This window comes from Fusarium fujikuroi, chromosome FFUJ_chr05, assembly GCF_900079805.1.
Source record: "Fusarium fujikuroi IMI 58289 draft genome, chromosome FFUJ_chr05".
Lineage (NCBI taxonomy): Eukaryota > Fungi > Ascomycota > Sordariomycetes > Hypocreales > Nectriaceae > Fusarium > Fusarium fujikuroi.
The window spans coordinates 1999830-2019530 of NC_036626.1; the positions used below are offsets into that span (position 1 = coordinate 1999830).

General features: G+C 51.4%; 5 protein-coding genes; all 5 read right to left on the reverse strand.

Moving 5' to 3' along the window:
* Positions 1-444: 444 nt before the first annotated feature.
* FFUJ_07384 (uncharacterized protein) lies at positions 445-1007 on the reverse strand (the record flags this gene model as incomplete). XM_023577630.1 has 3 exons in its annotated part: positions 445-709; positions 775-891; positions 979-1007. The coding sequence occupies 3 exons, from the start codon at positions 1005-1007 to the stop codon at positions 445-447; spliced, it is 411 nt and encodes a 136-aa protein (XP_023431484.1).
* Positions 1008-1574: 567 nt separating this feature from the next.
* On the reverse strand, positions 1575-3427 carry FFUJ_07385 (probable tubulin gamma chain; the record flags this gene model as incomplete). XM_023577631.1 has 7 exons in its annotated part: positions 1575-1805; positions 1864-2328; positions 2427-2720; positions 2773-2955; positions 3007-3173; positions 3318-3358; positions 3420-3427. 7 exons carry the CDS (start codon positions 3425-3427, stop codon positions 1575-1577), a joined length of 1389 nt encoding a protein of 462 aa, XP_023431437.1.
* A 715-nt stretch (positions 3428-4142) lies between these two features.
* Positions 4143-7804, reverse strand: FFUJ_07386 (related to nuclear pore protein NSP1; the record flags this gene model as incomplete). XM_023577632.1 has 2 exons in its annotated part: positions 4143-4669; positions 4726-7804. 2 exons carry the CDS (start codon positions 7802-7804, stop codon positions 4143-4145), a joined length of 3606 nt encoding a protein of 1201 aa, XP_023430669.1.
* Positions 7805-8955: 1151 nt separating this feature from the next.
* FFUJ_07387 (related to ZZ type zinc finger domain protein) lies at positions 8956-11729 on the reverse strand (the record flags this gene model as incomplete). XM_023577633.1 has 2 exons in its annotated part: positions 8956-11472; positions 11604-11729. The coding sequence occupies 2 exons, from the start codon at positions 11727-11729 to the stop codon at positions 8956-8958; spliced, it is 2643 nt and encodes an 880-aa protein (XP_023430670.1).
* A 4340-nt stretch (positions 11730-16069) lies between these two features.
* On the reverse strand, positions 16070-18290 carry FFUJ_07388 (uncharacterized protein; the record flags this gene model as incomplete). XM_023577634.1 has 2 exons in its annotated part: positions 16070-17588; positions 17641-18290. The coding sequence occupies 2 exons, from the start codon at positions 18288-18290 to the stop codon at positions 16070-16072; spliced, it is 2169 nt and encodes a 722-aa protein (XP_023430671.1).
* Between the last annotated feature and the right edge of the window lie 1411 nt (positions 18291-19701).

The window sequence follows — 19701 nt, forward strand, 5'->3', positions numbered from 1 at the left end:
TTGAGGAACACAAGCTTTAGAGGTACCAGTAAAGGCAACTGGTGCTAAAAAGCCAGGAATTTGTCGTACTGCAATAGACTGAGTATGTATTTGCTTGCGATGATGTGACTGCGTTTCATGTACTGAAACTGCGAATGGCGACTGTACTCGACACGGAACAAGTCATCAATATCATACATGGCAGTGAGAGAGAACACCCAAACGCCGCATGGCGGCCGAGTTTTACCTCGAGTATCTGTACAAGCCACTCATCTTTTCCTGTCATAACGGTAGCGGGAAACGGGAAACAGAAACAGGAACGAAAACTGATGCATCAAGCAGCGAAGCATTCATTGGTCGCGGTCCTCTTCATTGATCATTCGTAGGTATCATTAACTCCCCTTTCTTGTTGTTCCTCCCATTCCACTCCCTTTTCTTATTGTACAAGATGGATACAGAGAAGGCTTATTGCTGACGCTTCTCAACACCTTCACGGCCAACGTTGCTCAGGTCCACCTCCTCGCCCTTGGTAGCGGGCTCACGGAGACCAGACTGAGCGGCAGAGTCGGTGCCAATGGGGCCCTCCTGCTTGCCAGCGCCGACGTTGACGGTGCGGGCATCAGCGGACTGCCAGTCGGAAGCCTTAGGGGGCTGATCGGGGAGGGGGAGGTTGGCCTGAGTCTCGGCAATCTTCTGGTCCTTGGATTGTGTCATTTTGATGGGAGGTTTTCTGAGAATGATTATTAGTACACATTCCTGACACAACTCGATATTTTGAATGCCACTTTGACTTACTGGGTTGGTAGTTGTGGTTGCGACGAAGAAGTCTTGTGACGTGATGTGATGTGGTTGAGTTGAGGGTTGAGAGTTGAGAGTTGGATGATGCTGAATTGACGAAGCTTCTCAGGGGTCCTTTAATACCTGTTCATTCAGTCACCTTCTCCATAATTACACTCTTTCCGCCCAAGCAAATGCACAAGCACGCAGGCACGAACGAACAAACAAACAAACGCAAACAATGAACTCATCACGATGCCATTCACAATTCTGACGTCAGCGATTCACTGACGTCACAAAAACATCACCGCGCAAAATGCTCCGGCCTCTTCTCCACATCAAAACATCATTTTTGACGTTACATGTTCCACCATGGATGTTTCTGACAGATTCTGCATCTCAGAGCTACATATTCGACGACCCACGCTAACAAGACAGATCGCGGATCGACACCCATTCAATATCCCCGGTGAGGAGACGACAGGGATCACGACCAAGGTGATGTTGTCGCTGCTGTCAGGTACCGAGTCAATACCTCGGTTAGCCTGACTCGGGATCCAAGGAGCACGCGACATATCAACCTTAAACCAAGGCGCTCAGCCAGTCAATCGATGAATTCGCCGAGCCAAGCAAGTATCTAAACCCGAACCAAAACCGAGGCTGGCACCCAAAACGCCCCAACTGCAATGTCATTGATGCAGTGCACAGTGATTGTAAAGCAAATATCAACATCCAACATCCACCACTCATCGTGACGTTTCAGAACCCCACTACCTCAGACACGATCGTGATCAACTCACCCTTAACTCCTCCCTCCTTCAAGCTACTCGCCGATCCGTCTCTGCAGATGTGGGCTTCTCCCCTGCGTCTGGGTTGAGGTAATCTGCGTCTTCAGCAGCTTCGTATTCGCCAATCAAGTCTGCAACAACCTGCCGTGCCTCATCAAACTCGTTGAGGTTCTCGGAAAACGGTGCTGTCTTCTTGTATCCTTCCATAAAGGCATTGCGCTTACGCATGCCATCGTACTGCCTCAGAATTCTCTTGAAGAGCTGTGACTGTGTGAGCTACTGTGCTAAATAGAGTAAGTAAACTAGAGGTTTTGCATACCGTCGCAATACTGGTGTGGTTGGCGAGCATAAGACCGCTTACACGGTGACTCATGGGAATGTATGGGCTTCTCTTGGTCAGGGCAACTTGAATGCTTGCAGGTCCCCATGGAATGAACGTCGCCAGCCGTCGTTCTCGGATACGAAGCAAACTCTTGTGAACATCCGTCGGATCAACTTCACCCTGAATGACATTGAGAATGGATATGTAACAACTTTTCTTGCCGGGGACAGTAGACACCATGCGGTTCTTGGGCTGTAGTAGACGTCGCATCACATCCAGCACTGTCGTTTTGCGAACTGTCTTAGCTTGCTCGACTTGGTCACCGGTGAATGGCGTGTAGGCAGTCATGAGGAAATGGCATCGAGGAGTTGGGATGAGGGAGGCTAGGATGCTGACTAGATCATTGTGCATGTAACCGGGATATCGAAGTGTTGTTGTACTGGCAGACATAACAGTAGCAACCTGATAATTGTCAGTGCCCTTGCTTCATCTTACACATATCCTAACACTCGCGCTCTTGCTACGTGCATATCAGGCAAGATCGAGGTTGCAGCACTCACCAGCTGGTTTGTTTGTTGAAAGGATGGCTCTTGAACATGCAACCTATCGGCAGCAATGTGTGACAAAGCACCGTTATCCAAAACGACAACAGAGTCAGCATTTTGCGTCAATCTTCGCATAGATAGGATACTGTTATAAGGATGAACAACAACATCGCCCGCGTTCGTTGTGTCCGGGAAGACCGAGTACGTCTGGATGATCTTCTTGGGAAACCGATCGTTAAGCCTCTCGAGGAGGAACGAACCAAGACCTGATCCAGTACCGCCGGCAATTGAGTGCAACATCATGAAGCCCTGGGGTATGAAGCGTCAGTAAGCAGGTTCCGGCTGGTTAAGGAAGACTCACCTCAAGAGAGTCACTGCCATCTGCCTCTCGATCAATCATCTCCATGATGTCCTCGTACACCGCCTCACCACTCTGGTAACCATCACCCCAGTTGTTGGCGGCACCAACGCCATCTTTGCCCACGTAAAAGTTCTCGGGGTTATAAATATTTCTGTAAGGTCCAGTCTGGATACCGTTGATGACCTACAGAACTTGCTTAGCACTTGGTCACCTTGCTATTGGTCCAAGACGCACCCTCGGTTCCAGATCAATCAGGATGGCTCGGGGAATGTATCTCGTATCGTCGCTTTGGTAGTAAAAGACATCTTTTCGGTCACCGCCTTCAGTCGCAAAGTCTTCTAGGTTTCCATCTTGGCTGATGCCGTGTTCCTGGCAGAGCTGTTGCCAAAACTGGCTTCCAACTGTGCACGAATAGAATCAGCAATGTTCGATGTATCTGTATGCGCATGGCCGCAAGAGCAAGTCGGAAAATGGCGGCGTAGATGCGGGCATATTAAAGGAGCAGATAATGGTATGCAGATGGCGGGGGATGGATTATAACTGACTGCTGTTGCCGCACTGCCCGGCCTGGATCGTAATGATTTCCCTGAGAATTGGTATGTGAGTATCTGAATCAGGTTGTCATCGACCGGGAGTATTGAACTTACCTGGGCATGTTGTTTAGAGACTGAAAGTTGTTGTTTTATTAGAGCCAAATCTTTTCCCCCTTCGGGTATCGTCTTGGGGAAACTGGCGCGACGCGTGCCGCACTCGTACCTGCCCTGAGCTTCTCTCCCTCCAGGGCAGCTCCCTCTACCTAGGTAGGTACCTAAGGTACTCCTTCCCGCGTGCTGATCCCCGCCCCCGCGTTTCACATGAGTCTTGGGCTCTCACTTTGGCATTTGCAATTTTGAGCCTCACTCATTAACAACATTGGACTGAAAGGAAGAGTACCTCCTTACTCTTTAGGATTACTGACCTGGTAGTGATCTACATGATACCTCGAGGTGGATAGTTTATGTATGTTCCAGTTACTCTCCTCTGGGGACAATTTCTTCTTGTTCCATGGCTCAATTACAACTACATTATGACGGCTACCTACCTGATGACTTCAAATATCCCATCACTACAGAAACATCAAAGCTCTCCCAATGCCCTCTCAGCACAACTTGTTAAAAGCAACTTTTGTATTCCATACACTGATCAAGTCAATTTTTGCCTGCTTGAGCATTCCCACGAAAATCCCAAACGTGACTTTACCTGCAAAAAGAAGATATAAAACGTCGAATGCTTGACAACGCCCGCAATGCTGCTCCTTGCACCTTACCTTTCTATGCAAGCACCTAATGTCAGAGTGTGCTTCTATATACTATTCCCCAGTTTCCTCCACATTACTTCTTGTTATGGACCTTGTTCTTCTCCAAAGCTTCTGCAAGCTCCTTAGCCATGTCCGCCGTCTTGACCTGAATCATCCAAGTTTCAAGTCCGTCACCCTTCTCGTTCGACGTGGTCATCTTGACGTACTTCTTGTCAGCCTTGTAAGACATGTCGGCGAGAACTGCTCGGTTCATAGCAATATGTCCACGGGGCTCTGCTCGCAGGAGAAGACGAACAACACTCGTCTCCTTGTGCTTTAGCAGTCGAAGAGCTCCCACACCCTGTACCGACCACGGACTCTGAGACTTGGGCTTCTTGTCATCCGACTTCTCACTGGCCGGCACAAACTTCAACACCTTTGCCCGTACATCATGCATGATATCCTCGTCCTGCTCCAGGTTCTCGGCTAAGTTGACCTGCTCGTGCTTCTCGCCTTCTTCATCGCCTCCGGCGGCTCCTTCGGCTTGGTTCGATGGTTCCGGGGTCCCGCCAGCTGGCGTTGTGGCCAGGCTAGAGCCTCCCCCAAGACTGAACGGTGTGTCTACACCCGTCGCTTTAGTGGGGCGATTTTCCGATGTGGAAAAAGAGGAGACTTACTGGTCCCGGTGGTTGAACCACCAGCAGGCGGTTGAAGGTTGCCGTTCTGGTTGGATCCAAATGTTGGTACTGAGTTTTGCGCTGGCGAGGCTCCTGTGAAGCTGAACCCCGGCGCTCCTGCAGATCCGGACGCCCCTCCAAAAGCGGGAGCATTGTCATTACTGCCTGCTCCGAAGGCTGGGGTCGATGTCGCGTTGCTTGCACCTCCAAATTGGAACGGATTCGAACCTCCTGAAGGTGCGGCGGTGGCACCAAAGTTGAACATGCCCCCAGGAGCTGATGGAGTAGAAGTTGCGTTACCTCCATCGTTGCCTGAGGAGAACGGATTGTTGAACGATGAAGAAACAGAGTTCCCTCCAAACTGGAAACCGAACGATCCTCCAGAGTTGGCTGAGTTTGCACCAAAAGACGAGCCTGCATTATTAGCAGCAGGGGTCGCTGAAGCACCGCCAAACAGAGGTGTGGAAGTGTCTGAGCCACTACCAAATGAGGGAGCGGCAGGAGCTGTAGAGGCGCCACCAAAGCTGAAGATGGGTGCGGCCGAAGCCCCAGTACTTCCGCCATCGAATGTCTTCTTGGCCGGTGATGGTCCATCCTGCTTCATGGGACTACCATCAAGCGCAGCTGCACCAGACGACGTAGGCGACTGAGGTGCCCCAAAGAGGGGCTTGTTCGCACCGTTGATCTTATCAGCACCAGCGGAAGGCGCCCCGAAGCTGAAAATGGGGGCCGCAGCAGGCTTGTCTGCCGTAGGAGCAGCATCAGTCTTGGGCGCCGTCGCTTCGCCAGAGCTGGGAGCACCAAACAAAGGCTTGGCAGTTGACGCCGAGGCATTGCCGAACAGGTTGGTGGCGGTGCTTGTAGGCTTTGCACCAAATAAAGACGTAGCAGTAGTCGATTCTGCACTGGGAGCACCAAAGAGTGAAGTCTTAGTAGCTTCATTGTTAGTGGGTTTGGCACCAAACAATGTAGACGACTGCATCGAGAGACCGCTTGACTCAGCAGGCTTGCTTACGGTACCAAACAGGTTGGTAGTGGGCGGGGCAGTGTTGGACTTCTCATCAGACTTGGTTCCAAATAAGCTTGTAGCAGGAAGCTTTGTAGGCTCTTCAGCCTTAGATGGTTCCGTAGCCGTTTTGGGCGCAAAGAGAGACCCAAAGTTTGCCGGAGCCGCTGAGGCCTTAGACTCGAACAGTGACTTCTTGGGGACCTCATCGTTCTCTTTGTCGGATTCACCTCCCGTCTTGTCAGCCTGGTCCGAGACTGGTGTTGCTTCCTTTTCTGTAGGCTTGTCCTGCTTGGCGGCACCGAATAGGTTAGAAGTGGGAGGCTTCGAGGCGAACAAAGAACTCGTCGGCGCCGAAGTGGCCTTTCCAAACAAGGAGGTAGCTTGGCTTGTGGATACAGAGCCAGACGGCGCAAATTTGATGGGGGTGGTGCTGGGGTTCCAGGTCTGGTCGATAGGCTTCTCAGCTGCTGTCTCATCCTTCTCCCCAATCCGCACCGGCTGTCCATCATTATCCTTGGTAACTCGGTCAAACAGACTTCGGCCAGGGGTGCTCTCCCTAGTACCAGGTGCACTGGACCCAGCAGCGAGGCCACTGGCAGGGGCAGGCTTCTGTCCGAACAGACCGATGCCAGCCTGAGAAGCAGTGTCGGCGCCGCTAGCTGCCGCACTTGGCTCGTCGCTGTTTCCGGTTGCCTGGCTATCATCCTCAACATCTGAGTCGGCCTCACTCTCGGCATCGGCATCGATACCACTATTCTTGGCCGAGCTTGCATCAGAAAGGTATCCAAAGATGTTTCCACCAGAAGAAGCGCCAGCAGCACTGCCGGGCTTAGGGTTCTGGAAGATGCTGCGAGCAAGCGAACTACCGCCGCCATTGGGCTTGTTGAAAGCAAAGGGATTTGGCTTAGCAGCAGTCCCATCATCAGCGGGCTTGGTAGATGGCTTGAAAGCAGAGGCGGCAGGGGCAGTCGACTTGTTGGCAATCTTCTCGAAGAGAGATTTGGCGGCAGAAGCAGTGCCCTTCTGCATCTTGGAGGGCTGGCTATCAGCCTCATCACTGACGGAAGCCCTGCGTTTGTTCTTACCCAAGGTGGAAGCTGGAGTAGGAACGGGTGCAGGAGTTGGCGCTTCCTGCTCCTGGTCATATTCTTCACGGTCAGGAGCACGTCGCTTGTTGTTGCTGGAAGAGCCGTTCACAGCAACATCTTTGGTGATATCATCATCCGCTTTACGCTTCTTGGCAGCAGTGGTCTTTGTAGGAGTTGGTTCGGCATTATTTTCCTCTGGCTCAGGGAGACCATGCTCACGACGCCATCTCTTGAGCACATCCTGGGAAGGTTTAATATTCTGGAATTCGTAAAGTCCGTAGCGCAGCAGAATAATACTCCTGCTCTTTTCGAACTCCTTCGCAAAGTTGATGACATTAAGCTTCCAATCCTTCTTGGAAAAAATTTCGTTGGCTGCATATTTGAGTCGTCGGAGATCGAGAATACAGAAAAACTGTCGTCGCTGTTCTTCATCGAACTCGGGAGGACACAGATGCGAGAGGAATTGATCAGCGTAAATGGAACCCTTGGAGTTCCAACTTTGTGGGATCTTCTTCGTAAGAACCTCGCCAGACAGTTCGGGATCAGGGTCCTCGATACGCATGTGGAACAGCTCCTTGGATGTGGTCTTGGAAGCCATACCACGGGGCGTAGCATGTGCAGTCGATTCTCGATAGATACGGTTCGGCTCGGGGGTAGCGCCGGGAGCAAACACCTTCTTCGGGGTGTTCTGAGGGATACTCGGGGAGAAAGGAGTGATGGAGGGACTATCGGAGGTGGTAGAGGCCCTGAAGATATTACGGGATGTAGAAATGGTAGATCTGTTGAGGCTGCTGGACGGCGTCTCATCGCGAGTCGACAATAGCCTCCGTGATGGCGCACTCTGCGGAAGGCCGAGACGGCTGCTCTTTAAGGGTGTTGAGACGTAGGCGCGCTTCGCAAAAGGGAGAGCAGGACGCGGCCGAGGCGTGCTCTTGCCACCCTCGGCGAGTTCGTTGTCGCCGGGAATAGAGAAGGTAACCATCTTGCGCAATGGTCGATGGTTGACGAATAGGATTCAAGGCGGAAAAAGCGTTGTATGATGAAGGGTGATGACAGTGGAATCACGATCGAAGGGCCAAGGCCAAAAGGGTCGCGTTTTTTTGAACCCGAGAACGTGCGTCGAGGTAGGTTACGTGACCTGATCAGGTAGCAAAAGGAGAATAAAGAAAGGACAACGGCCAGAAATTGATGAGAAACAGTCAAGAAACAGCTAAAGAAGCCGTCTTTGACGAGAAGCGGTGCGGCGTGATGGATGGCAGCGTAGTCGCATTCAGTCCAGGGTCGCCCTGGGAAACCGTGACGAAAATATGAAAAGAGTTGTACGACGGGGGAGATGTTTTGGCCTGGGCGCCGGGTGCAGTTCAGTGCCTTTTGGCTGGGGGTACTCGTGCTCTGAGCGGGCTGCTGATGGGCCTCTTTCACGGGCCCTCCGCTCTTTCAAAAAAGTAGGTAGTTGTGGGTCTCCTGCCCAGGCTACCAAGCCAGGCCACAAGGTACATCCATCATGAATTCTCAGGCACCAAAAACCGGTTGCGACACCAAGGCATCCTCTATCAGGTAGGTCACGTGACCAGCCTGCATCATGGATTTTCTCAAGACACTGGCTGTTCAACCCAATTCAGGTTTAGGTAAGACGTGCCATATCATATCTCTGATGCAAATCAGCCATTCAATCAACGGACAGGATTGGATGACAACATTTGAGACTGGGCGTTGCCGCGCTATCAAGGGTCGTGGCAGAGCTGTTTTCATAACTCGCCCGACTGAAAACATCCTCAGACACCTCTTCACCATCTAAGAATACTATCACTTATAAGCCAAGAAAAGTCAATCTTTAGTTAACAAACCACCGAATCCCATTGTTGCATCCTGAGCTACCTAGTCCAAACTATCAAAGGAGCGTGTTCTTCTCTCACTGAACCTGTTACGAGAAGGTTCGTAGATACCTGGCTATGGCCTTGTCCATGGCTACCCGGTTCGATATCGTCGTTGTCGTCAATCCACGACATAGGTATGAAAACAGAAGAAATAATACAGGATTGAAAAGAGAGGAAGCAACATTGGCCGAAGCAAAGACAAATAAAGAATCAGATCCATAACCCCCATTCCCATCCTAAGAAATCAAATTTACGCTTACTTGGTAGCAAGTTTCTTCTTCTGCTCCTCCAGATACTCCTCGTCGGAAGCATCCAGGATGTCGTACTCCTCATCTGTCATAAAGCCATCTTCAGAATAGTCCCATTCATCATCAATTGTTTCCGACTCTTTGGGCTCCTCAACGACAGAGACAGGCTCAACAGCCTCGTGGATGCTAGCCACAGGTGACTCTTTCTCAAGCTTGGGGAAAATCATCTGGCTCGAGGCTTGGCTATCATTCTCCTGCTTAGGCTCCTCAACAGCTGCAGGCTCCTGCTCGGGCTCGGGCTCAGACTTTAGCTCCTCCTTCACAATTCGGACGTTGACATCACACCACAGTCTGTGACCAAATTTCTCTCCGTCTGGAGTTGTAAGACGCCAGTAAGAGATAACCTTGCCAGGCCGAGCGGGTGTTCGGAGGAGGACAGTAAAGGGGAATTCCTGACCGGGACCAAGAGGAGCATAGCACACGGTAGACTCTGAGGCAGACACAAGCTCAGAGATGCCGGCCGGGTGATTCGAGTCAACATGACCCATGTAATCGCCGCTCACAAATCTGACGGAGCAACCAGCGGGCCAGTTCTCCTTGCCATCGTTGCGGAGGGTCCATGTTTGTTCGAAGACATGGTTGGGGGGGAGGATAGTACCATCAGGGATGGTCTCGCGAACGAATACACCCTTGAATTCCGCCTTGGGGGTAGGGATGGGCTTGGGAGTAGTAGATTCCTTTTTAATTTCCTTCTTTACCTCAGGCTCGGGGGTCTGGACGGAGATCTTGGCTGGAACAGGTTCAGTTGGCTTGACATCAACAATAGTGCGGACAGGGTTGATGGAGTTGCTGGGAACCGTGGGTTCAGTCTCAGCAGACTTGGACGAGCTCTGGTGGTCACCCATTTCAGGCATATACTGGCCATCCTGGTTCTCGCCAGTTGTTGTAACACTGATATGGCGAACAGGAGTCTTGAACTGAATCAAGGGATGAGTCTTGTTGTGAGCGTTAATGGGACTGGCCTCGCAGTTGGCACAGAAGTCTAGATCATTGCAGATAGCACACTTGTATCGGGTGCCACGGATGTAATTGGGGTACGCCTGGCTTCCGGAGCAGAGAGGTCCGTCGCAGCAAATGCCCACATGGACGGCTGCTGGTGCACGAGCCCGGACATCAGTGAGTGGCTCATAGATAGGCGCAAATCGGTGGCCAGGGTGGATGATCTTCACAGACTTGATGCAAGTAGAGCAGTAATCCCAGTCAGGACAGTCGAGGCACTTGTGACGAATTCCTGTGATGTACTTGTCGCAGCCATCGCAAATGGCGTGGTGCATATGGTTACGGCCTGGGCTCATCTTGGCTGCAACATGATGGGGTATTTTGGTTCCCTTGACAGCGGGGGCAAATCCGTGCTTGGGGTGATGGCCGTGCTTGTCCTTAGCGAAGCATGGTTGACAGAGATCGAAGTCTTCACAGACGGTGCAATGAAGAAACTCGGCCTCAGGGTGTTCTTGCACACAGCAGTTGCATGTCCGCATGATGCCGAGGGAGGCCCAAGGAGCAGCGAGGGGCTCGAAAATTGGCTTGGACAATTGAAATGTCTGAGCGGGAGGTGGAATCTTAGACTCGACCTTGGTCTCAATGACAGTCTCAACTTTAACCTCCGCCTTGGGCTTGGGCTTGGGCTTAGGGGCGATAGTCTCGGTGGTGCTCTGGACTAGTTGTCCATCAACAGTTGAGCGCTTAATCAACCAGTGATCTCGACCATGGCAGGTGATGCCTTGATCGACACATGACTGGCAAAGATCAAAGTCTCCGTCGTCACAGGTGGAACAGTGGTAGTGAACATCAGGAATATTGTTTTCGCAGCTGTTGCAACAGACTGCGAAGCCAGGACCAGCGTGAGTGAACATGGCAGGGCATTTGCTCAGTGATGGATCTTCAGTCTTGGGCAGAGAAAATGGGGCTCGTTGATGCTTGGTTGCGGGGAGAGATTGGGGGGTCTGGTTTGACACCGACTGTCGTTCCATAAGATTAGCAAGCCGGCTCTCAAAATCCAGACGAGCATCCCGACGTTCTCCAATGAGTCTCGCGGCATCACTGAGGAGAGCAGAGTTGTAAGTTCGCGATAGAGGGCTAATACGGACCGGAAGAGTCGTCTCGGGAGATGTGATGATTGATGCTGGGGTTGGTACAGGAGCCTCAGCTGCGGGAGTGGGTGCAGGGCTTGGCTCTTCGGAGGTCTCGTGAGCTTCTTTGAGAGCCTCATCCATGCCCATAGGAGAAGAACCAAATGCGGCGGTTTCAAGCTCATCTTCGACGGTGACAGGCTTAGGTACTGAAGCCTTGGGCTGTTCTTTGACGGTAACACGAATCTTAAGCTTTGACTTTGCCTTGGCGGCGCGGTAGAGTTGCTTGTAGATGGGGATGTTTTCGGCCTCAAGAAGGACATAAGACGCAGCAGAATCGGAGTATCGCTCAAATGCAACCTGGGCATCTCCAGGGATGTGCAAGAATGTACGGATCTGATAACGTGTTAGTTGCTTAATCCAGTTACTGAACCGCCAACTTTGGTCTCCATGTGGTAAGGTGGCGACGTAATATGGCAAAAAAACTCTGGAAATGCTCAGCGCGAGAGCAGTATTTGTCAACATACATTAGATTCAAGAGTTCTTGGGACCATATCCCGAAGAGGCATCTTGGTGCGACGCGTGATGCCCTCGAACATCACCTTGACGGTGATGGCATGGTCCAGACCAGCGTTATGCGCGGTGGAAGTCATTTTGGCGATGTTTCCAGGAAGGCTGCTCAAAGAAGAGGATGTTAGAATCTCTGTTTATTCTCGCTGTACTCGATCCACGAAGGACGAGGATGATGAAGAGAAGGGAAGAATGACGACTGCGGATGGTGGAGCCTTACATATGGTAGCCTGGGGCGGTGACGAGGATGTTAATGCTGTTATCAGTGGTCGAGATAACCTAGCAATCGGCGGTGACAAGATGGTCGTCACCCGTCGTGAAAATCGGCAACAGACGCTCTGAAGACAAACGATGTTGGGCGATAACAGGGAAAAGGTCGCCTGGTGATAGATAGGCGCAGGAGTTTTAGAAGGAGGAGAGGAGGGTGAGATTGATGGAAGAAAAGAAGAGGAGAGGAGAGGATAAGGAAGAAGTAAGAAAAGAAGCTTCCACTGTACCACTGTACGCGGGTCCTGAGCTGCCTGTAGGTGAGGTACCTACCTAGGATGCCTGCAGGGGGGGTGCTGCGACTTACTGACGGGAGGATACTTTTATCTTGGTAACTAACTCTGGCCGCAGACTCAGTGACACATTAGGTACCAAAGAAAGAAAGATACCTTGAGGCTACACTGTCATGCCACGGCAAGCCGCGATGACTTTTGGTGAGCCCCAAGTAGCGTGGCTGTAGCGCCAGGCGAGTAGCACCGTAACTCGTAGCGATTGGAAACTGGAAAACTCCCTGCACCAGCTGACGGGGGATGATCCGGGCTGGGCTGGGCTGGCTTCAGTGCTGAGGGGTCGGTCGATCGGGGTACTTTTTCGGTGTTAGTGCATGACTAGGAGGATGATGTGAGGCCGTCAGTGGACGGATGGCGATAGACGCAACCCTTGGGGCAAAAGGCAAAGATCCAATGCAGACAATACTGATGATGACGAGGTCTCAGCCAGACCAGATACGATACTGAAGAGATGAGTAGTACCGTGAGTCGTGAGGATTGAAATGCACTGGGTAGGACCGGCATACACACAGTTTCTGGGCCAGCCTATCTTGTTCCAGTCATGCATGGATATCCGGATTACCGAATTTTGGTGATTCATAAGTTCACTGGGGCACTGTTTCGTCTTTTGTTGTGTACCTACCTAGGTAACCACAACCAGAAGCCCTGTCAGATATTGACACTGAGGTCCTCTATTCAAACAAGGCAGCTACCCGTCAACCTTTTTTGTTTTTTATGTGTCCTGTGATCGACTGACGAGGGGTGGCTGGTGTTGATACACGACTAGTGTACATGGTGAGTATGGGAACTTTTCATGATAAACTCTATCATGATATACATTTCAAGCAGAGGTTTGTTTATGTTACAGCAACAGTGGCTGCTCGGTTCATTCAATTCAACAGCCTCTGGGGGGAGGGAGGGGGGTTATTTGGCGCTGAACGCAGCAAATAATCCAGTATCTTTTCTTTCCCTCAGATAACACTATACCTAGAGGTCCTCACTTGATACTCATCACGTCTACCTACCTAACACAACTAGGACTACCTAGACACAGCAATCCCGTCCCCTCGGCTCTCTAAAACTCCCCCGGATTGAAAAGAGTGGAGAGCGGGGCCCTCTGTGGAGTGGCGTCTGCATTGAAAGAGGGGCCGAAGTCCGATACCTGTCTCCTGATAGGGCAAATGTCTGAAGAGCCTCGTTGACGCCCTGCGCTTCAACCCCAGACGATATCTGTGGTCAGGTACCACATGACGGCAAACACCTCGACGCATACGCAACGCCGCTTCCACCTCACCGACGCCGCCGTGAACTGACTCTATTGGATGCTCGTAGGTCACGGACTCAGGGTCAAAGGTCACGATGGTCTCTGGGTCTCGAAGCTTGGGGTCCTGAAGAGAGCAAGCTCCCCACTTACAGGCCAAGTCAACATGGTCAGGTACTAAGGTAGGTGAAGTGATGTTTACTGTTGATTGATACCTCGACGGGCAGAAGTCGGAATTCTCTCGGCTTACAATGGCTGGTTTCAAAGTCCTCTTTTTTGCATAATCAGGATGAAAAGGCCATACAAGAATCACAGACGTCAATCGGTTGAGAGACTGGAACACACTAGAACTCCATGAGGTGGCCAAACAAGCTTGTTGGTCAGCCTGGCTCGTTTGTCGGTCTCGGGATCGAACCTGTTCGACCAAAATGCAGCACCTCATTCGCCGCATAGGCAGAGGAGGGTGTTATCTGTCTCTATCAGGTCTCAGAGCTACGCGTGCTCATTGTCGCCTAGAGGTTGTCGCCTCCTCAAAACCCTTCAACCTCGGCGGTTTCCCTGAACTCAATCTTGTTGTTCGATACGGTTGTTTGGTGAAACATGGCAATCGAAAAAAGTGTGCCCTTCGATTCAAGACGAAGAAATAAACACGAGGGAGAAATCATCCGGGCCAGCTACACTTGCACTTGATCCACTCACAGAGTGAGCTTGTACCTTGCCTAGGACTCTGCGCATCACAAGCTCTCGTCCCAGGCTGGGGCTAATGCATTCCCGACTCATACGGTACTTTGTGTCCCTTTATGATCAAGCATCATCTTGTATCTCATTATCTGAGTTACGGCTTATCACAAATTCACAATCAAGGCTATCTCTAGCCTCTGGATCGTGTAGCTCTCCAATTGATCAACTCACCTACTCACCATTTACTGACGGGTCGGAGGCTCACAGCAAACGTTTCTCTTCCCTCCCCCGCCTCTCCAAACCAAAACCGTCTTACGCGGACCTTAGAGATCTGAGCTAAGGGAGAGCTCCATGCAACTTACCCGGCTACGCGGTCGGGCCTAATTGCATGAGTCGTTGAAGACCGACTTGAGTATGGCTCCGAGGTACTGCATAAGACCACGGCATCCACCTGTCAAACTATCAAAATCGACAAGAGAAGCTACACTACCGTAGATAGAATAGACTAGACTAGCTAATGACAACTCGTGACTTCATTACCCCATCATCATATCCCCACATTCATGTTTACTTCTTATTTCCACATTGACTCTTCACTTGTATTCCTCTATCATGGCATAGTTATAGCTCGCTTTCGTCTACGAGCCACCCTCAGTGATGTTCGTAAAAGCATGACATCTTCTGTCCAAGCCATTCAATTATGCCACAACTGGAAATATCAAGAGGTCATTGGAGCCTTGGCAGTTATCTGGATCCCAATTCAGTTGGTCTTGAGTCTTCTTGGCTAATGCATGCTTCGAGTCTTTACAACTGACATGATCGTACTCCGTACAGCTCTCCACTTACTGAGGTGGAGAAGCACCTTCTTCCCCCCCCCCCCCGTCGACTGTCGCATCAAGGTTCTGTCTGTTTAGCTGGGGTAATGAGCAGATCGGCATCTGGTCCGAATATAGTAGCAGGTTCATTCAACTGATTGTAGTAGCAGACACTCTATTTCACCACTACCTGTTGTATATCTGTAGTTGCCCCGTTATTAAATCATACGACTACCGGCGTAATCATTGAGAGTACCTGTGTATTGGCTACAAGGAAAAAACAGAGTCTGTTCTGTCTGGAGAGACAAACAAGCTACAGTGTTGTTCTTGCTGTGTTGCCTTGATCTATTCAATCGAGATATTGATATCGTTGACTTCATCGAACTGCATTTCACCACAAGTGGATTACATGAGGCACTTCTCGTGAATTGATTCGATACATCTTCGATATTACCATAGTTTTCCACTGCCAATCAACAATGTCATCAAGACCAACAGCAGACGGAATCAGGTATATAATATGCCATGGACACCCAACACCATTGCCATGAAAACACGAAACCATGCGTAACCGCCAAGCGCAAAACGTACAGCTGTGGATGGAGAGAATAAATGGATTGCTAGGCAGAAAGGATAACCAGTAGCAATTCAGCTCCCCCCCAAACCCCTCCCGTCCAACTCTTGCTCATCCTCCTCCTTCCAATATCCTTGGCCAAGGCAAACTCCATCTCCCAACAATAGAAAAAAAAACCAATCAGGATACTCGGGCCCATTCAACTCCCATCTGTTAATCCATTCCAGGTAATGATGTCGAATTCGTAGAGTTAAGATATATAGTAATGCACCCATCTTGTCCCCTCAACTGGAACCATCGAACAAAATAAAGCCACGCCTCGGGCATGAACTTGACCCCCAATGAATGACTTGACATCAAAGTTGTAATTTCTCCCCCCATCCATCCTCCGATCATGCTCCTGGTTCTTGTGTTTGCCTCTGTAAGGCTTTTGTTGTAGAATAGCAGATACTTTTGAGTTTTAGTAGGTATAAAGTCGTAATTGTAGCTATTAAATCGGATACGAGTAGAAAGCGTTTGGACAAGTGAAGAAAGGGTATCCGGATACGCCCCAGTTCTACTGCGGATAATAGACCATGCCGGATGTCTGTTGGGGATAATAGAAGCCGTCAGGGCTGGGTGTCACCATGCCACCCATACCCATGACACTGGGTTGGTAGCCTTGAGGCGCAGGGTAGCCAGAATAATTGGTAACCGGTGGCAGCTGTGACGCGTCGAAGTAGTAAACCATCCCATTCGCTTCTTGAACCACCAGACTGGACCCAGGAGCAGGGGGTGGGCCGTTGTTAGACATCACAGGCTGCTCGGGCTGATTTTGAGGCGTGAAGCTACCAGGAGGACCTGACTGGCTGGGCACAAATGCAGGTGCAGTACTGGGCGGTCCCATATTTGGAGGGTTGTAGTTGGGTGGATAATAGTATCCCTGCTGAGGCTGCGCTTGATATGGCTGCTGGTTGTAATAAGGTTGCTGGCCATAAGTGTTTGGCTGGAAAGGAGCAGCATGAATGGCTCGCTCAGGGATCTGAGACAAAGGTGTACCAGTAGAATGCTGAGATGGATAAGACGGCTGGCGAGTATGTGAATCTTGAGGCAGGCCATTAACCATTTGAACAGGTACCTGTTGGTGGAAGGCCTGCTGATAAGCCTGGGGTCCTTGTGTTAAGGTAGGTGACTCGATATCAGCAACAGATATGTTCTTCTGTGGGCGAGGCTGATGCATGGGCAGAGCCGAGGTGGGTCGGTTCTCCTGGAAGGCGGGCTTTTGAGGAAGGGGATATGTTTGAGGCGGAGGCAGATCGTTGATTGATGTCTCCAGTGTGTGAGATCTCTCAACACCCAAGGCAGGATCGGCTGGCCCATAAGCAGAAGCGGGAGCAGCGATTGACGGGACCATTGTGTTGATTGGCATTTCAGGACGAGGAGCAGGAGGTAGTCGAACAACCGGTCGAGTATTCTCAACGGGGATAGGGGGCCGTGAGATAACGGAGCCTGTAGGCGAAAACATGTAATCACGGTCCACGATGGAAGACCGTCTGCTCATTGCCACGCTGGGAGAATACACACTGCCATAATAACTACCTCCAAAAACACTTGTTCGTCTCGAGAAGCCACCCATAGAGCCAAAGCCAGAACGAGGTTTTCCTCGCATTCGCTGCTGGTTAGGTCGCATAGCCCGGGGGATGAAGATGAAAGATCTGTCAGCGGCAGGGTAGATATATCGAGGAGGATTGTTGGGTAGCGAGATACGGACGGGTTTGTCCCGACGCAGAGGTGGCCGATGATCGGGGAGCTTGGTGTACTGTTTCACAGCAAGACGTGGAATGACAACCGGTTCTGTCATAGACGGTAGGGACACCCGGACCTGTGCATTGCCAATATGCTTCTCAGTGGAGAGAGTGCGGTTGATTGGAGTCGGGTTTGGATCACATGTCGGAATGAACCCGTTTCCGTTGGCTGGGCCCTCCTGTTCCACCATGTGTCGAGGGCGTGCTGTGGGTGCGGGCTCTACGACGGCGTCGTGCATATCATGTGCCCATGGAGAGTTGGTCGTAGGGTCTGCAGGCTGGTGCAATTGGCTGTGCCTATTAGTAAATGAAAGAAGCCAGGAATGGGAACGCATCGTCATACTTGATGGGAGCAAAAGGTCCTCCAATACCACCACGGCCACCTCGACCTCGACCTCGTCCAAAAGGACGAAATCCATTTGCTGCGGGTCCGGCATGTCTGTGGTCATGCATGAAGAAGGCACCACGGTTGGGAACGAAAGCCGGATCCTCATCTCTCTTGCGTTTGTAATCTTCGTGCTCTTGTCGACGTCTGTTTGCAGGAGCAGCAGGTGGCCTGGCGGATGCTGAGCTCACTACTATGGGGGCAGCAGGAGACTTGCTGGGTGACGGGGCAACGACCTCGTCAAAATGCATCTCCTGTACTGGGGGGGATTGGTCTGTGATGGACAAACCGTGCAACATCACGTCCGTATCAGTAACAGGCTTGCCATTCTGGCCGGGGCCGGAACCGGACCCCGACTTATGGCCATGGCCGGCCTGCTTGGCAGCGCCATTGACCTTCCTCCTCACATTCGGGGACGTTGGCGAGGCCTCGTCAATGTTGCTGGTATCGCTATCATCTGCAGGATCATTGTCATCTGTCAGGGAGCCGTCGGTGATGGAATCGTCATCGAGGTCGAGGGTCTCCGGGCCAGCCTCGTCTTCGCCCTCGTCCTCAACACGGCGACGTTGACCGATAAGCTTCCTACGTCTAGGAACAGCGGAAGCCATGATTGCGCAGCGGTGGAGGAGACAGAGGAGCCGACAGAGGGGGCTTCGGAGACTCGATGATATGGATGCGACGGGGCTCGCGGGTCATACGGCGGCGGAGGCCGGAGAGGGAAAGCGATAGAAACCGTGGGATGACGAAACGATCGATGAGTGGTTGATACGCCGAGGGAAACCAGAACCGGCCGGCGGCAGACGATGAAAATAAACCAGAAGCCAGATAATAGATGAGAATAAGTCGTAACGGACAAAAAAATGCAACAAGCAAGCAGACGCTAGACGAAGGAACCGATCAAAAACGAGAGAGGGGATGACAAGAGATGGAAATCGTTGTCAGCTCTCAGCCGCGAATGGTTGCAGTTGTAGTAGTAAAAAAAAAAATGCAAGCACGGGGCTACGTCGTGGACGGAGAGCGAGTCGAGTCAAGGCCAGGCCAGACGGGACAGGGAACTTGAAGCCGGGCGAGGAGGAAGAGGCGGCGTGCGGAGGATGTGGAGGTGGAGGAGGGAAAAAGAGGGAGAGAGTGAGAAGGGAAGGGAAGTGTAATGTAAATCTACAGCAAGTAGCCTAGAGGATGGGGGATGGATAACCTAGAGGTAGTTCGGTATGTGGTGGTGATGACTTCTGTCCTGTCCCTGTAACGTAAGTAAGGATGAATGGTCTGGCTGGACTGTCCAGTACAAGAGAAGATTTGCTAAGGCACTGTAAATCGGATCGCCAGAATCCATCTGCTGGGTCAGGTCCTGGTAGCATGGGTCTCCCCAGTCGATGAGGCCCAGCCCCAGAGACAGAGGCAGGCAGCTCATACGCCGCCTATGAGGTGTCGTGGAGGGAGCTAGACCACGGGCTGGATTGTTACTGAGCTGATGGGCTTTTCAAGAGCCGAAGTACCACACAAGCTACTCTCTGGTGTACGGCGACATGTCAGACCAGCTTCTTCTTCAGATACCCCACCACCAGCTACCGGGCAGGTAGCTATGTATCTAACTTTCCATAGGGTAAGCCCCCACAGCGTGCTTCAGGAAAACAACATTTCCATGGATTGAGCTCCTAACGACTATCGTCTATCCAACACGATCCGATCAGCCTGATTCGAATCACCACAGTATCAACAGCGGTAACAGAGACATCTCATGGGCAGCTTCAGATTCGATAGGACTTGGACCCACCGAGCCTGCTTTCATTCCTGCTCCTAAACTTCAACACATGTTACGGGGCAGCACGCCAAACTCACCACTACACTCGTCCCGCTTTACCTGCAACCAACTGGAGGCTCAACTCAACGCATTAGGTACGCGGCTCACGACTCACGACTCGCGACACGGCCTTGCCGGAGCACCTCAGGATACCATAACATTAGACGAACAACCATCACCTGATGGAAGTCTGTATTTGGTCCCTGCGTCGCCTTTAG